This window comes from Dama dama, chromosome 19, assembly GCF_033118175.1.
Source record: "Dama dama isolate Ldn47 chromosome 19, ASM3311817v1, whole genome shotgun sequence".
NCBI classification, from domain to species: Eukaryota; Metazoa; Chordata; class Mammalia; order Artiodactyla; family Cervidae; genus Dama; species Dama dama.
In genome coordinates this window covers 86,951,890-86,970,499 of record NC_083699.1, presented here as the reverse complement: position 1 = coordinate 86,970,499, position 18,610 = coordinate 86,951,890, and the positions used below count along the sequence as shown (strand labels likewise).

General features: G+C 37.3%; 1 protein-coding gene across 8 annotated transcripts in view; it reads left to right on the top strand.

Moving 5' to 3' along the window:
• Positions 1–18,610, top strand: part of CEP70 (centrosomal protein 70) — a 77,414-nt gene that overhangs the window by 19,766 nt on the left and 39,038 nt on the right. For all 8 annotated transcript variants that reach the window (XM_061167695.1, XM_061167696.1, XM_061167688.1 and 5 more), the window contains one exon: positions 16,435–16,604. In XM_061167695.1, coding sequence (XP_061023678.1) covers positions 16,435–16,604 — 170 coding nt within the window. The remainder of the gene's footprint in view (positions 1–16,434; positions 16,605–18,610) is intronic.

The following is an 18,610-nucleotide window of genomic DNA, read 5'->3' as shown; positions in this document are numbered from 1 at the left end:
ATTTCCTAATTTAAAAAACCTCTTTTTAAACTTGGATGTTTATTGTAATTGAAAGAAAGAAATCTTTTGTAGGGAAAATCAGTATTTAGTTGTATAAGACATTACAGATACTTAGAAACAGTATATCATTATAAATGTTTTTTGTTGGCACAGCATTATATGTACCTGTTGCATACAAGGTGTTTAGGCTGCCTAAAGGGACAGTACTCCTTAGGCAGGGTCTAGATGTCCCCTCAGTTTATGCTAGCAGCATTGGAAGGATGTGATAAGTTAAATTTCAGGGATCAGAGAGAATCAGCAGGAGATACTAAGAATTTCTGGTATGAAGCTGCAGGCAGTTGGTGTTCTGCCCTCATTTAGGCTGCCAGCTTGGGACCAGCAGTGCTGGACCTGTTGGTGTTGTTCATAGCTCCAGAGAAGACACTATCATTCTTTGGCCAAGTCTGTTTCTGTTATTCATCAGTCAATAAGATTTGGCATTTACATTTTTAGGTTTGCTTTGTTAGGTAGCGTTCCTCATCAATAGTATATTGTGAACTCTCTGTGGGGAGGGGGGTTTTGGACATACTGCTATATGCATTTGATTTTGACCTTCATCTCAGATATAGGACATGTAGAAATATGAAGTTCTTTAGCTCAGGGGTCCTCAGACTCTTGGATCTAATACCTGGTAAGAGGTGGAGCTGACATAATAATCATAAAGTGCACAGTAAATATATACACTTGCATCATCCCAACCCCCCGTCCCCCATCCGTAGAAATATTGTCTTCCACAGAATCAGTCGCTAGTGCCAAAAAAGCTGGGGACCGTTGCTTTAACTCATCAACTTACTGATGTGAGAAGCAGCCATCAGCTGGTACTGATAGAGGAAGTTGAAGGCAGAGAGATCTGTGTGGGTTTTGTTTTTTTTTAAGGAAGATACCTATTTTTTTCCTTAGAGAGGTTGATCTATAAATAATCACAAGCCAAATTATTTAAATGTAAGGCTTATGAATTTACCAGGGTTTTAGGCAATTCAAAGAAAAAATGCTTGAGTATTCATTGGTAAAGGGTGATTTGAATGGATTGTCATGTATTTTCTGTCAAGAATTTCATCTGTCCTAAATGAATTATAGACCATGTAACTTTTAACTTCAGGTTTCAGAGTTTTGTTATATAGCTTTTAAATGTGTACAGAGGAAGTCTCATGTTCCAGTCGGCCATGGGAAACAGACAGAATTAGGGTGGGGGCGTGAAAACTTGGTTTTGTGGAAGGGTGTGTGTGTGCTCAGTAGTGTCTGACTCTTTGCCATCCCATGGACTGTAGCCTGGACTGTAGCAGGCTCCTCTGTCTGTGGAATTTTCTAGGCAAGAATACTGGAGCGGGTTGCCATTGCCTACTCTAGAGCATCTTCTTGACCCAGGGATCAAACCCACGTGTTTCTTGCGTCTCCTGCATTGGGGGTTGGATTCTTTACCGCTGGGCCACCTGGGAAGCCCTGGGGAAGGGTATCTATGCTAATTTGATCAATTGAAATTAGTTGCTTGCTTGTTTCTTAAGTACGTGAAGGGTACTTTTTATAGAATAATGACAGAAATTGGCAAAACCTCAAGGGCAGTTCCCCAAGGAATTGCTGCTCCTCAGTGTTGCCTGATTTTTTGTACAAGTCTATCACCAATTGGTCATACATTCTATTCTGTACTAGTTAATTTGTGCTTTCTTGGGGAAGGTGGAAGTGCTCCTCGAAAACAGTTATTTCACATTTTGAGGCGCATTTTTTTTTTTTTTGGCATGCACTCTTTTGCAGTTTTAGAATGGTTTAGTGCTGCATATTTTGTAGTTGAGAGAAAGGAAACATTGATTTTGTGTGTATGTGGCAAAGAGATCAAGGAAATTAACAGATGTTTCACAGTAATACTTTGAAAGATTGTTATTGAGAGATTGCTGGGAAATGCAGAAACTAAAAGACAACATTTCTATGTTCTGCAGTGCAGTTTTCCTTTTTCTGTACTTAGGCAACATGTGTTAGCTTCTGAGGATATAGTTTGATAAACTTTTCAGTCCTCTAAAAATCAATGCAGAGTACATCATGTGAAATGCTGGACTGGATGAAGCAGAAGCTGGAATCAAGATTGCCAGGAGAAATATCAATAACCTCAGATGTGCAGATGACACCACCCTTATGGCAGAAGGTGAAGAGCAACTAAAGAGCCTCTTGATGAAAGTGAAAGAGGAGAGTGAAAAAGTTGGTTTAAAACTCAGCATTCAAAAAACGAAGATCATGGCACCTGGTCCCATCACTTCATGGCAAATAGATGGGGAAACAATGGAAACAGTGACAGACTTTATTTTCTTGGGCTCCAAAATCACTGTAGATGGTGACTGCAGCCATGGAATTAAAAGACGCTTGCTCCTGGGAAGAAAAGCTATGACCAACCTAGACAGCATATTAAAAAGCAGAGACATTACTTTGCCAACAAAGGTCAGTATGGTCAAAACTGTGGTTTTTTCAGTAGTCATGTATGAATGTGAGAGTTGGACTGTAAAGAAAGCTAAGTGCCGAAGAATTGATGCTTTTGAACTGTGGTGTTGGAGAAGACTCTTGAGAGTCTCTTGGACTGCAAGAAGATCCAACCAGTCCCTTGGACTGCAAGGGGCCTAAAGGAAATCGGTCCTGAATATTCTTTGGAAGGACTGGTGCTGAAGCTAAGCTCCAGTACTTTGGCCACCTGATGTGAAGAACTGACTCATTGGAAAAAGACCTTGATGTTGGGAAACATTGAAGGCAAGAGGAGAAGGGGACGACAGAGGATGAGATGGTTGGATGGCATCACCAACTCAATAGACATGAGTTTGAGTAGGCTCTGGGAGTTGGTGATGGAGAGGAAGGCCTGGTGTGCTGCAGTCCATGGGGTCGCAAAGAGTCGGACATGACTGAGTGACTGAACCGAAAGATCTAAGCAGATAATTTTAGTTTTTGATCAGTGTCAGCATGTAGTTCTCCCTCTTCTTTCTCCATAGGGAATATATGGATCAGAAAGCTGATTTTTGCATTTCTTTTAGTGGTTACCTTAAAGATTAAAATATGCACTTTTGACTTCTCAAAATGTAATGTTTGTACTTTCTACCTCATTCTATGGCATTGGTAAAATTGTTTTATAATTATTATGTTCTCCAGCTTATATTATTGTATATTTCAATTCTGTATTTTTATTCTCTCTATATGTTTATTTACTACTGACAGTTGAAATAGCACAAAATATTTTCTTCCTGTTGTTTACACTTTTAACAAGCAGAGAAAAAAAATCTAGTTTTATACTGTCTGTCCTAATTATTATGTATTATTTAAACCATCCAGTGTGGGCTTCCCAAGTGGCTCAGTGGTAAAGAATCCACCTGCTAATGCAGGAGATGCAAGAGATACCAGTTTTATCCCTGGGTCGGGAAGATCCCCTAGAGGAGGAAATGGCAACCCACTCCAGTATTTTTGCCTGGAAAATGTCATGGACAGAGGAGCCTGGAGGGCTACAGGCGTGGGGTCACAAAGAGTTGGACATGATTGAATGCACACCACCTCCTTTGGCAAACCACTCAGTGTAAAGCCACCAAGTTCTTCTGTACACTTCTCCACAAGTCCTTTAGCTTCAGTTTCTCTTTTTACTTTTGTGTTGGATTTCTCTATCGACTTTAACTTTCTGAAATATACAGGGAATCATGAGACAGAGTGTTTCTTAGGGCCAAATGAGAAAATAGATCTAATATTTATTAACATCTGCAAGATATTCCTAATGTATGACGGCCTTATAAGTAACTGACATCTAGGTAGGGAGGAAAGAGAGATATAGGAAGGATGGCAGTGCTTATTAAAATTGTTATTGGGCCCTCTCCAGATTCTTGGACAGTAATATCTTAGAAATATGAATATTGCTCCCACAAGACTCTTAAGCTTTTTAGTGAAAGGATAGCTTGTGCACAAGCGAAAAGGTGGAAAAGAGTGCCAGATTCTGGAGAATTTTCAGGGAAGTCCGGTTTTAAAGGGATTGTGAGGGAGGGGGCCGCAGTGTGCTTGATTAGCTTGTGCTCAATTCTTGGATTGGTTGGCATCAAGGTGAAGTTTCAGGTATCATTAACCTTCTGATTTCAAATGTTCTGGTGTCTACATGCTTGCAGTGAGCAGATTTCATCTGGAGGGTGTCTTCCTCCTATAAAAACAACTTAGGAATGAGTGTCAGGCTTTTATATCTTTCAGGGAACTGGGAGTTCAATGATTCTGCTTTGTGGCAGATTTATATGTACATGCATCATTGGAACAGAGATAATTTTTTATTCCTGTGGGTCTCCGGGTATTAGCTCTGAGGCCCAAGCCTTCAGGTACTTTTGTTCTACCAAGCCTGTCAAGGCCACTTGCTCAAGGCCATTTTCTTGATTCTTTTCTAAAATGGTATTCTTGTCTTCCTGTCTCAAAATCATTGTTCATCTTTCACTCAACATGATTATTTTAAGATTCATGCATGTTGCTGGATGTATCAACAGATTATTACGTTGTTTGAATATACTGCAGTTTGTTGATTGTCCTGTTGATGGACATTAGACTTGTTTCCACTTTTCTGGCTAATACAAATGAAACTTTTACAAAATTTGTGTTATTCTGTGGCCTTCTGCTTTCTTTTTCTCTTTGGTAGATACCTAAGACTAGAATTGCTAAGAGTAAGTGTATAGTTAACTTCTTAAGATGCTGCCTGTGACTTGTCTTCATTCTCTCAGTGTCTTTGAAAGAGCATAAGTACTTGATTTTGATGAAGTTCACCCTATCAGTTTTTTTTTTAATAGATTGTGTTTTTGATTTGTATATAAAGACAACTTTTCATAGCCCAAGGTTACAGTATCCAATTGTTTCACCACTATTTGTTTAAAAAACTATCCTTTCTCCACTAGATTGCCTTTGTATCTTTGCTGAGAATCAGTGTATGTGTGGGTCTATTTCTGGACTATCCTGCTCCATTGATATATGTATCTTTCTTTACACCAGAACCACATTGCTTTGATTACTATTAATCTGAAATTAGGCACTCTGAGTCTTCTACTTTTGTTCTTTTTCAATATCATGTTGGCTGTTTAATTTTTAAACCATTTTAAAATTTACTAAAAAAAATTTACCGGAGTATAGTGGATTTATTATGTTGTGTTAGTTTCAGATGTATAGCAAAATAAATCATTTATATATTACATGTATCTTTTTTTCAGATTCTTTTCACTTATAGGTAATTGCAAGTATTGAGTAGAGTTCCCTGTGCTATACTGAAGGTCCTTAATTAGTTATCTATTTTATATATAGTCGTGTGTATATATCAGTCTCAGTCTCCCAATTTATCCCTTCTCCCCACCCACTCCACTTCCCCCCGCCCCGCAGTAAATATACGTTTGTTTTTTACATCTGTGACTCTATTTCTGTTTTGTAAATAAGTTCATTTGAATATTTTTTGTTTCTAAATTCCACATATAAATGGTATGATATGATATTTATCTTTTTGTGGTCTGACTTACTTTACTCAGTATGATAATCTCTAGGTTGATCAATGTTGCTGCAAGTGGCATTGTTTTGTTTTTTATGGCTGAGTAATATTCCATTGTATGTAAGTGTATCACATCTTCTTTATCCACTCCTTTGTCAGTGGACATTTAGGTTGCTTCCATGTCTTGGCTATTATAAACAGTGCTGCAGTGAACACTGGGGTGCATGTATCTTTTCAAATTGTAGTTTTCTCTGGATATATGCCCAAGAGTGGGATTGCTGGATCATGTGATAGTTCTGTATTTTTTGAAGGAATCTTCATACTATTATGGAACCTTCATACCTTCAATGCATATTGAAGCATATTTGAAGGAACCTTCATACCTTCAATGCATAATGGTTGTACCAATGTGCATTCCCACGCACAGTGTAGGAAGGTTCCTTTTTCTCCACACCCTCTCCAGCATTTATTATTTGTAGATTTGGTGATGATGGCCATTATGATTGGTATGAAATGTTATCTCATTATAGTTTTGATTTGCATTTCTCTAATAAGTTATGTTAAGCATATTTTCATGTGCTTTTTGCCATCTGTATGTGTTTGGAGAAATGTCTATTTAGATCTTCCACCCATTGTTTGATTGGGTTGTTTCTTTTTTTGATATTGAGCTTGCATAAGCTATATGTTTTGTAAATTACTCCCTTTTTGGTTGCTTGGTTTGCAAATACTTTATCTCATGTGGCTTGTGGAATCTTAGTTCCCTAACCAGGGCTTGAACCTACACCTTTAGCTATCTTTTGGTTTTATGATTTCCTTTGCTGTGCAAAAGTTATTAAGTTTAATTAGGTCCAATTTGTTTATTTTTGTTTTTATTTTCATTACTCTAGGAGTTGAATCAAAAAAGATACTTATGTGATTTATGTTAGAAAGTGTTCTGCCTTTGTTTTCCTCTAAGAGTTTTATAGCATCCGGCCTTACATTTAGATCTTTACTCCATTTCAAGTTTATTTTTGTGTGGGGTGTTAGTTAGATCAAACCAGTCAATCCTAAAGCATATCAACCCTGAATACTCAGTGGAAGGACTGATGGTAAAACTGAAGTTCCAGTGCTTTGGCCACCTGATGCGAAGCCCCAACTCACTGGAAAAGACCCTGATGCTGGGAAAATTGAAGGCAAACAGTGAAGAGGGCAGCAGAGGATAAGATGGTTAGATAGCATCACTGACTTAGTGGACATGAACTTGAGAAGAATTCCAGAGCTAGTGAAGGACAGGGAAGCCTGGTGTGCTGCAGTCCATGGAGTCACAAAGAATTGGACACAGCTTAGCGACTGAACAACAACAAATGGTATTAGTGTCCTAATTTCATTTCTTTCCTTGAAAATGGATCTTTACCCTGAAATTTCAGCATGTCTTTTTCATGTGTTTATTTTTATTTATAATTTATTTATTTGGCTATGCCAGGTCATAGTGGTGGCATGTGGGATCTAGTTCCTTGTCCAGGGACTGAACCTGGGTCCCTGCATTGGGAGCACAGAGTCTTAACTGCTGGACCAGGGAGGCCCCTAATTTCATTCTTTTGTATGTAGCAGTCCAGTTTTCCTATTACATTTATTGAAAAGACTGTCTTTTCTCCCTTGTATATTTTTGCCTCCTTTGTCATAGATTAGGTGACCATAGGTATATATGTTTATCTCTGGACTTTTATCCTGTCCCATGGATCTATATTTCTGTTTTTGTGCCAGTTCCATACTGTTTGGATTACGGTAGCTTTGTAGTACAGTCTGAAGTCAGGGAGCCTGATTTCCTCTAGCTCTGTTTTTCTTTCTCAAGATTGCTTTGGCTATTCAGGGTCTTTTATGTTTCCATATAAATTGTAAAAATTTTGTGTTGTAATTCTGTGAAGGATGCCATTGGTAATTTGATAGGTGTTGCATTGAATCTGTAGATTGCCTTGAATTGTATAGTCATTTTGACTATATTCTTTCAATCCAAGAACATAGTATATCTCTCCATCTGTTTGTGTCATCTTTGATTTCTTTCATCAGCATTTTATAGTTTTCTGAGTACAGGTCTTTTGCCTCCTTAGGTAGGTTTATTCTTCAGTATTTTATTCTTTTTGATGCAACAGTAAATGGAATCATTTCCTTAATTTCTCTGATTTTTTTTGTTGTTAATGTATAGGAATGTAAGAAATTTCTGTGTGTTAATTTTGTATTCTGCAACTTTACAACATTCATTGAGCTCTAGTAGTTTTCTGGTAGCATCTTTAGTATTATCTCTGTGTAGTATCATGTCATTTGCAAACAATGATAGTTTTACTTCTTCTTTTTCAATTAGGTTTCCTTTTATTTTTCTTCTCAGAAAGCTGTGGCTAGAACTTTGAAAACTATGTGAATTAAAGTGGTGAGAGTGGACATCCTTTTCTTTTTCCTGTTCTTAGAAAAACTAAGTTTTTCTCTCTTGAGAATGATGTTAACTGTTGGTTTGTTGTATATGGCCTTTTATTATGTTGAGATAATTTCCCTCTGTGCCCACTTTCTGGAAAGTTTTCTTTTGTTGTCATAAATGGGTGCTGAGTTTTGTCAGAAGTTTTTTCTGCATATATTGAGATGATCATGTTTTTATTCTTCAGTTTGTTAATGCGTTGTGTCATATTGGTTTGCATATGTTTGCATCCCTGGGATAAATCTCACTTGATTGTGATGTATGATCCTTTTAATGTGTTGTTGGATTGAGTTTGCTAGTATTTTGAGGATTTTTGCATCTGTGTTCATCAGTGATACTGGTCTGTAATTTTGTTTTTTTTTTTTGGTGGTATGTTGTCTAGTTTTGGTTTCAGGGTAATAGTGAAATGAGCTTCCTTCCTCTGCAGTTTTTGGAAGTTTCAGGAGGATAGATGTTCACTCTTTTCTAAATGTTTGATAGAATTTGCCTGTGAAACCATCTGGTCCTGGACTTTTTTTTTTTATTTCAATTTCAGTACCTGTTATTGGTCTGTTCATATTTTCTATTTCTTCCTGGTTCAGCCTTGAAAGTTTGTACCTTTCTAAGAATTTTTCCATTTCTTCCAGATAGTCCATTTTATCGGCATATAATTTCTTATAGTAGTTCCTTATGATCCTTTGTAATTCTTTGGTATCAGTTGTAACTTCTTTTTCATTTCTAATTTTATTGATTTGAGCTTTCCTCTCACCCCCTTTTTTATGATGAGTCTAGCTAAAGGCTTATCAACTTTATCTTTTCAGAGAACCAGCTTTTACTGTCAATGATCTTTTCTATTGCTTTCTTCATCTCTAATTCATTTACTTCTGCTCTGATCTTTATGACTTCTTTCCTTCTACCAACTTTGGGTTTTGTTTGTTCTTTCTCTAGTTGTCTTAGGTATAAGGTTAGGGTTTTTAAAAAAATAATTTTATTTATTTATTATTGGTTGCATTGTGCCTTCATTGCTGCGTGTGGGCTTTCTCTATTTGTGGCAAGCAGGGACTGTTCTTCATTGTGATACATGGGCTTTAGGCACATGGGCTTCAATAGTTGCAGCATGTTTCTCAATAATTGTGGCTTGTGGGTTCTAGAGTATGGGCTCAGTAATTGTGGTGCATGGACTTAGTTGCTCTGCAGCATGTGGAATCTTCCTGGACCAGGGATCAAATCTGTGTCCCCTGCATTGGCAAGTGGATTCTTATCCAGTGTACCACCAGGGAAGTCCCTGTTTGTTTGTTTATTTTTGGTTACACTTGGTCTTCCTTGCTGCAGGTGGGCTTTCTCTATTTATGGCAAGTGGGGGCTACTCATCTTTATGGTGCACGGGCTTCTCATGTGGTGGCTTCTCATTGTGGTGGTTTCTCTTGTTGTGGAGCACAGGCTCTAGGTGCATGGGCTTCAGTAGTTGAAGCAAGTGGGCTCAGAAGTTGTGGTGCACAGGCTTAGTTTCTCCATAGCATGTGGAATCTTCCCAGACTAGGGATCAAACCCACATCCCCTGCATTGGCAGGCAGGTTCTCATCCACTGTACCATCGGGGAAGTCCAGGTTAGATTGTTTGAGATTTTTCTTGTTTCTTGAGGTGAGGTGAGATTGAATTGCTACAGTACAATCTATTGTATTTGTGTGTTTTACAGTTGTTGTTGTTGTTTTACCTATAATAAATAGAATGTTGTGGTCGGGAAAGATGCTTGATATGATTTCAGTTTTCTTAATTTACTGAGGCTTAATTTATGGTCCAAGATCAGTGCTGGAGAATGTTCCATATGTGCTTGAAGAAAGTATATTCTGCTGCTTTCAGATGGAATGCCCTGTAAATATAAAAATATAAAGTTCATTTGGTCTAATGTATCATTTACAGCTTGTATTTCCTTACTGATTTTCTGTCTGGATGATCTATCCATTGGTATAACTGGAGTATTCAAGTCCCCCACCATTACTGTGTTACTATTGATTTCCCTTTTTATGGCTATTAATATTTACCTTATATATTGAGGTGCTTCTATGTTGGGTGCATATATATTTACGATTCTTAAATTTTCTTATTGGATTGATTCCTTGATCATTATGTAGTGTCCTTCCTTATTTGCATTGGGTATTTGAGATCCTTTACATTTCCATGTGAATTTTCTAATTCTGTTGTTGATTTCTACAAAGAAAGCCTGATGAGATTTTATTGTATATATATTTCCATTTGGGGAGAACTGGCATCTTAACAATACTGAATGTTCTGATCCATGAATGTGATATCTCTCCATTTGTTTAGGTTTTTCCTTAACTTTTTTCAACAGTGTTCAATAATTTGGGGTGCACTGATTTTCCACGTTTCATCAGTTTTAGCTCTTAAGTATTTAATATTTTTGATGGTATTGTAAATGTTTGTATTTTCTGTTTCAGTTTCTCATTATTCATTGCTGGTTGATTTTTCCCCCTCTTTTTTTTATTGTGGTAAATTATTTCCGTAACATAAAATTTACCATTTTGAAGTGTAGAGTTCAGTGACTTTTAATACATTAACATTGTTGTACAACAATTCTCACCATCCATCTTCAGACTTTTTTCATCTTCCCAACTAAAACTCTATACTGGTTAAATAGTAACTGCCTATTCCTCACTCCCTGCAGCTCCTGGCAGCCATCATTCTACTTTCTGTGTCTATTGATTTAACTACTCTGGGTACATCATATAAGTGAAGTCTTATAATATTTATCCTTTTGTGACTGGCTTATTTTATTTAGCATAATGTGTTCAAGATTCATCCATGTTGTAGCATGTGTCACAATTTTAAGTCTGGATCCTCAGCAGTGGCCACAGGACTGGAAAAGGTCATTTTTCATTCCAATCCCAAAGAAAGGCAATGCCAAAGAATGCTCAAACTACTGCACAATTGCACTCATCTCACACACTAGCAAAGTAATGCTCAAAATTCTCCAAGCCAGGCTTCAACAGTACATGAACAATGAACCTCCAGATGTTCAAACTGGATTTAGAAAACACAGAGGAACCAGAGATCAAATTGCCAACATCTGCTGGCTCACCGAAAAAGCAAGAGAGTTCCAGAAAAACATCTATTTCTGCTTTATTGACTACACCAAAGCCTTTGACTGTGTGGATCACAACAAACTGTGGAAAATTCCTCAAGAGATGGGAATACCAGACTACCTGACCTGCCTCCTGAGAAATCTGTATGCAGAGGAAGAAGCAACAGTCAGAACTGGACATGGAACAACAGACTGGTTCCAAATAGGAAAAGGAGTACATCAAGGCTGTATATTGTTACCTGCTTATTTAACTTATATGCAGAGTATATCATGTGAAATGCTGGACTGGATGAAGCACAGGCTGGAATCAAGATTGCCGGGAGAAATATCAATAACCTCAGATATGCAGATGACATCACCCTTATGGCAGAAGGCAAAGAGGAACTAAAGAGCCTCTTGATGAAAGTGAAAGAGAAGAGTGAAAAAGTTGGTTTAAAACTCAACATTCAGAAAACTAAGATCCATGGCATCTGGTCCCATCACATCATGGCAAATAGGTGGGGAAACAGTGACAGACTTTATATTTTGAGGCTCCAAAATCACTGCAGATGGTGGTGACTGCAGCCATGAAACTAAAAGACACTTACTCCTTAGAAGAAAAGTTATGACCAACCTAGACAGCATATTAAAAAGCAGAGATATTACTTTGCCGACAAAGGTCCAGCTAGTCAAAGCTATTGTTTTTCCACTAGTCATGTATGGATACGAGAGTTGGACTATAAAGAAAGCTGAGTGCTGAAGAATTGATGCTTTTGAACTGTGGTATTGGAGAAGACTCTTGAGAGTCCCTTGGAATGCAAGGAGATCCAACCAGTCCATCCTAAAGGAAGTCAGTCCTGAATGTTCATTGGAAAGACTGATGTTGAAGCTGAAACTCCAATACTTTGGCCACCTGATGTGAAGAACTGAGTCATTGGAAAATACCCTGTTGCTGGGAAAAATTGAAGGCGGGAGGAGAAGGGGATGACAAAGGATAATATGGTTTGATGGCATCACCAACTCAATGGACATGAGTTTGAGTAAACTCCGGGAGTTGGTGATGGACAGGGAGGCCTGGCATGCTGCAGTCCATGGAGTTGCTAAGAGTTGGACATGACTGAGCAACCGAACTAAACTGAATATTCTATTGTATGTACAGTTGACTCTTGTAGAACATGGTTTGAACTGTGTATGTCCACTTATGTGCAGATTTTTTTCAGTAGTGAATATTTCTGAACTCCACGATCACTGTTGGTTGAATACATGGATGCAGAGGAACCTTAGATACTGAGAGCCACCTATACGTTATATGTGAATTTTTGACGGTACCGACTGTTGGCATCCTTAACCCCCACATTATTCAAGGATCACCTGTATATACCATATTTTGTTTATTCATTCACAGTTACTCATTCTAACACTGTTCATCACTAGACACTTGGGTTGTTACCATCTTTTGGTTTTTTTGAATAATGCTGCTGTTTATATAGACATACAAATATCTGTTCCAGTCCCTGCTTTCAGTTCATTTTGGTGTGTACCCAGAAGGGGATTGTTGGATTGTATGTGGTGCTGGTGGTGAAGAACCCATCTGCCAATGCAGGAGACTTAAGGGATGTGGGTTTGATCTCTCAGTCAGGAAGATCCCCTGGAGGGAGGGCCTGGCAACCCACTCCAGTATTGCCTTGAGAATCCCCATGGACAGAGGAGCCTGGCAGGCTATAGTCCATGGGGGTTGCAAAGAGTTTGACATGACTGAAGTGACTTGGCACATGCATGGTAATTTTATCTTTCATTTTTTGAGGAACTGCCATACTCTTTTCCATAGTGGCTGTACCGTTTACATTCCCACCAGCAATGCACAAGAATTCCAGTTTCTCCACATTCTTAGCCACACTTGTTGTTTTCTATTTTTGTTTTGTTTTTGTTAGTAGTAGCCATCCTAATGGGCGTGAAATGGTTTCTCATTGTGGTTTTAATTTGCATTTCTCTGATGGTTAGTGATGTTAAGCATCTTTTCAGGTGCTTATTGGCCGTTTGTGTATCTCTTTTTAGAGAAATGTCTATTCAAGTCCTTTGCCCATTTTAAAATCAGACTTATGTTTTTGTTGAGTTGTAGGAGTTATTTATTCTGAGTATTGACTCCTTATCAGAAGTATGGGGTTGGCCAAAAAAGTTTGTTTGGGTTGTGTTCAGGTTTTCCTGTAAGATGGTGCAGCAAAACCTGAACGAACTTTTTGGCCAGTCCAATGTTATTTGCAAATATTTTTTCTCATTTTGCGAGTTGGCATTTTATTCTAGTGTTTTTCAATGCACAAAAGTTTGAATTCTAATAAAGTCAAATTTATATATTTTTTTCTTTTGTTGCTTGTGCTTTTGATGTCATAACCAAGAAATGGTTGTCAAATCCAATGTCATGAAGCTTTTGCCTTATGTTTTCTTCTGAGTTTTATAATTTTAGCTCTTACCTTTAGAATTTTGATCCATTTTAAATTAACTTTTGTATGTGGTATAGGTAAGCATCCAACTTCATTTTTTTACATGTATACACCTAGTTTTCCCAACATTATTTGTTGAACAGAGCTTGTTCTTTTCCCATTGAATGATCTTGGCATGCTTGTTGAAAATAATTTGACTGTGGATATGCAGTATTATTTCTGGGGTATTCATTCTAATCCATTAGTCTATATGTCTTTAATGCCAGTACCACACAATTTTGATTACTTTGGCTTTGTAGTCACCTTTGAAATCAGGAAATGTGAGAGCTTTAACAAGATTGTTTTGGCTATGTGGGATCTCCTGAGGTCTGAACTTTAGGATGAATTCCAGCAAATTGATTCAGGACATACATACTTTTTCATTATAGGTTATTACAAGATTTTGAATATAGTTCCCTGTGATATACAGTAGAACCTAGTTGTGTATCTATTTTATATATAGTGGTGTGTATCTGCTAGTCCCAAACTCCCAATTTACTCCTCATCCCCTGCCCCTTTGGTAACCATTGGTTCGTTTTCTCTCTTTGAGCCTGTTTCCATTTTTAAAATAAGTCCATTTATATAATATTTTAGATTCCACATGTAAGTGATATCACACTATATTTGTCTTTTCTGACTTTGCTTCTTTTAGTGTGATAATTTCTGGGTCCATCTGTGTTGTTGTAGATGACCTTATTTAATTCTTTTGTAAGTCTGAGTAGTATTCGATTGTGTGTGTGTGTGTATATATGTGTGTGTGTGTGTGTGTATATATATATATATCATAATCCATTCGTCTGTTGATGAGCATGTGTTGTTTCCATTTCTATTTCTGCAAAAAAAAGTCACTGGGGTTTTTATAGAGATTGCATTAAATCTGTAGACCACTTTGTATAGTATTGACATCTTAACAATATTAAGTCTTCCAGTCTGTGAACACAGGATATTTTCCTAGTAATTTCTGTCTTCCATTTCCTTCACAACTTGTATAATATTCAGTGTATAATTCTTTTGCCTTCTTGCTTTATTCCTATTTTATTCTTTTTGATGCTACTATACATGGAATTATTTTTTTAATTTTCTTTTTAAATTGTTCATGGTTAGCGTATAGACATAAAGTTGATTTTTTGCATTGACTTTGTATTCTGGTACTTTCTGAATTCATTTATTCTAATGGGTTTTTGGGGTTTTTTTTTGGTGGACTCTTTAGGGTTTTCTGTGTTTCAGATCATGTCATCTGCAAAGAGATAATTTTACTTCTTCCTTTCCAAGTTGAATGCCTTATATTTCTTCTTCTTGCCTAATTGCTCAGGCTAGGACTTCCAGTACTATATAGAACAGAAATGGTGAATGCAATTATCTTTGCATGGTTCCTAATCTTAGAGGAAAGGTTTTCAGTCTTTTAATGTTGAATATGATGTTTTCATAGATGGCTTTTGTTATGTTGAAGTAGTTTCCTTCTATTCCTAGTTTGAGTGTTTTTATCTTGAAAGGGCATTGAACTTTGTCAGATGCTTTCTCTGCACTGATTGAGATTATCGTGTGGTGTTTTTTGTTTTTTTTTTTTGTTAATGTAGTATATTACATTTTTTTTTCATATGTTGAACCATTCCTGCGTTCCAGGAATAATCCTACTTGGTAATGGTGTATAATCCTTTTAATATGCTGCTTAGAATTTGGTTTGCTAAACTCAGTTTGTTGCATTTTTTCATCATTGTTTAAATGATGGGATATCGGTTTGTGGTTCTCTTTGCTTGTGTTGTCTGGTTTGGGTACTAGGGTTATGCTAATCTTATAGAATATCTTAGGAGAGATACACGTGATTCTTTTATATCGTGCAACGTTGAAAATTTGAGCCATTCTAGTTTTAAGTCACTTGACTATAGATCTCCTGCCTGGCTCAGGGTGGGGCTGAAGCAGAGAATAAACTCTGGGTGGTTACTGAGAGATGGTATGGTACCCAGAAGCTGAGTCTCCTTTTTTCCCCTGAGGGTCTCTAAGTCTGTGCAAACTTGACACTATGGGTAGGAAAACATGTGCTTGGATGCGCGCCCCTTCTGAAAGTAGTGTCTTAATATTTTGCAGATAGATGGGGATAGGGCGTCCCACTGAACTTTATAAAAAGTGTATTAATAATAATGATGGTGCTGCTGATAATGACCTTTCAAAGGACCTATAGGGATGGAAGCCATGGTTGTTCATTTGCTTAGTTGTGTCTGACTCTTTGCAACCCCATGGACTGCAGCATGCCAGGCTTCCCTGTCCTTCACCATCTTCTGGAGATTGCTCAAACTCGTGTCCTTTGAGTTGGTGATGCCATCCAACCATCTCGTCCTCTGTCGTCTCCTTCTCCTCCTGCCTTCAGTCTTTCCCAGCATCAGAGTCTTTTAGGAAAACCAGGCCAGTGATAGTTCACTGAAGACAAGAGAGTATTCAGGATTTACATTCCCTTGCATAAATCTTGGGGGTATATATTATTTCTTAACAAATTCCTGATTATGCTGAGTTTGCAGTCTCCCATATTACATGAATGCCTAAGTTAATTAAGCCATCTGAAATCCTGAATTGTCATTGATCATTTAAGCATCTTAATTTTAATTCATGGTTCTTTTCAGCATCTTTAATATTGGCCCCTTCCTGATTATCATTTTCATCTAAACCTGTATATAAACTTAGTTTTACAAAGATTGAGTTCTTTTACTTATTACATATCCTTAAATGCATGCAAGTATAAACAATATTTTCCCCATTTTACACTGATTTTACTTGTTACAGTTTTTGCATTTATGATGTATCATTGTTCCTGGACCTTGTACCCATTTAAAAACAGCCTCCCTACTGAAGTTCTTGAATGAGACAGCTTCATAGAAATTGTGAGGCTAGCTTTGTGTACAATATTGTTAGAACAGCATGTCTTAGATGTACATATTGTAATTTTTTTTTTTTTAATTTCTTACAGGCAAAATGTGAACATTATAAGAAAAAACGAATGGAGCAACAAGAGACTATTGCTGCTTTGCAGAAGGATATCTATAGGTTAACACAGGAAGAAGAAGAACGCATTATCACTCAAAATAGAGTGTTTTCTTATCTCTGCAAAAGAGTTCCTCATACCGTCTTGGATAAACAGTAATGTTTGCTACATAAATTGATATGTTGCTAGACTCTTCATTTTTTAAAAAATAGATTTCATCTTGGGTATGGTTTTATCTCTTAAACTGGTGGAATCTTCCTCTTCCTCTTCTCTGCCCTTTTTTTTTGTTTGTTTTAATGTCATTAACTTGTTGAAGAAAACGATTGGTTGTCCTGGAGAGGTACATGTTAGATTTGTCTATTTGCTTCCTTACTGTGTTGTTTAACTTATTCTTCTGTCTCCTGTGTTCCCTCTAAGCTGAAAGTATCTAAATTCAGATGCAAGTATTTTTGGTGACATACTTCATAGGTGATAATTTATTCTTCTAATAATAACATATATGTCTAGTAGAGCTTCTCTCAGGGATGCTAAGATGGTTCAGGGGTTTAAATAGCAACAATCTGATCCTTCTCCTATAAAATTTCCCATCCTCTTCTCATCTGATGGTTTCGCTCATTGATCTTGTTTTCAATTCTGCTATCCCTTTTTTTCCTTTTTCCTTTTTTCTTGCTGGAGTTCTTCCATTAAGAAAAAGAACCTTTCCTGTTGAGTAGGGACTATCTGGTTGCCCTGTGTGGTTTGTTACAGGGAAGGTAAGAGCAGTGCTCAGCTCCTTCATTTTAACTCTTAGTTTTTAGAGTAAGCAGTTAATGATCAGTTGTAATAGTCTAGTTGGGAAATAACACAGATCTATAAAGAAAAGAAAGAGATACTGCAGAGATGGACAGGAATTACCTATACCAATTGACTGTAGATGTTGAAAGAAGGAGAGAAGTCAAAGATAGCCAGATTTCAAGCTAGATTTGGAGAAAGGGACAGGAGGAGGATGGTTTATCTGTGAATATGTACTTAGACATCTTCTGTCAGTGACATAGAGATATCATGCCTGATGTTGTTTAGTTGCAAAGGTATGTCTGACTGTTTGCGACTCCGCGGCCCTCTAGTTTCCTCTGTCCATGGGATTTCCTAGGCAAGAACACGGGTGGGTTACAATTTCTTTCTCCAGGGGATCTTCCTGACCCAGGGATCAAATCCACATCTCCTGCATTGCAGGTGGATTCTTTACTTCTGAGCCACTGGGGAAGCCCCATCAGACCTATAGTTAGAAAGGCCCAGCTCCATAGAGCTTTAAAGTTTAGACAGAGAAAGAAAAGGCAGAAGAGGAGTTACGTTTGGGTGTCAGGCTAACTGAGGAACAAGAATGTTTGAAGGGGAGGGTGGTGAGAAGTTTTATATGCCACCTCATCAGTTTGTGTTTGTCTTCTTACTGTCTTATTTGCTCAGTTGCTGGTTTGACACATAGTAAGTCTTCCTTATAAGTTTATTGACGGTAGAGGTAATAGTCATTCAGAATGAATGAAGTTTGTCATGCAGGAAAAATAGAAATGGGATAGTAGCATTGGGGAAGGAGGGAGGTGAGAGGGTTTGTAAAGTATATAAAGGAAATTAAAGCATATTTGCAGAATAATATGAAAGCTGGTATGTGTTGGCATGGGGAAAGTTGAAGGGAAAGAATAATGCAGAAAGTTATGATGTTAAAAGCACAAATGGTTGAATTAGTTCTGAAAAAGGAGGTGGGTGAGTAATTTTCCCAAGACAAGAGTGAAATACTAAAAATTCTTGCTTTAAAAAGAATAGTATGAAAGTGTAGTGTTATTTTATTTTTCTTTGAGGATTTTTTTAAATTAGAAAAGCACTGCATGCCTACAAAAATTCAAACAATATAAAAGTATATAAAGTAATGTATTATAAACCTGCTTACTTCTCCTAATTCCATATCCTGGAGATAACCACTTTTTACAGTTTGGTTTATGTTCTTCCAAGTGTTTCACAGCAATAGTGCTGTTGACTTTTTAGGTGGGACCATTCTTCATTGTAGGGCATGATGAGCATTCATTTGTTCATTAATGAACTTTTAAGCATCCTTGCTCCCTCCCCAGCTATTCAGTGTGACAACCAGTACCATCCCCCAGTTCGGGTAATATTATCCCTCAGTTAAGAA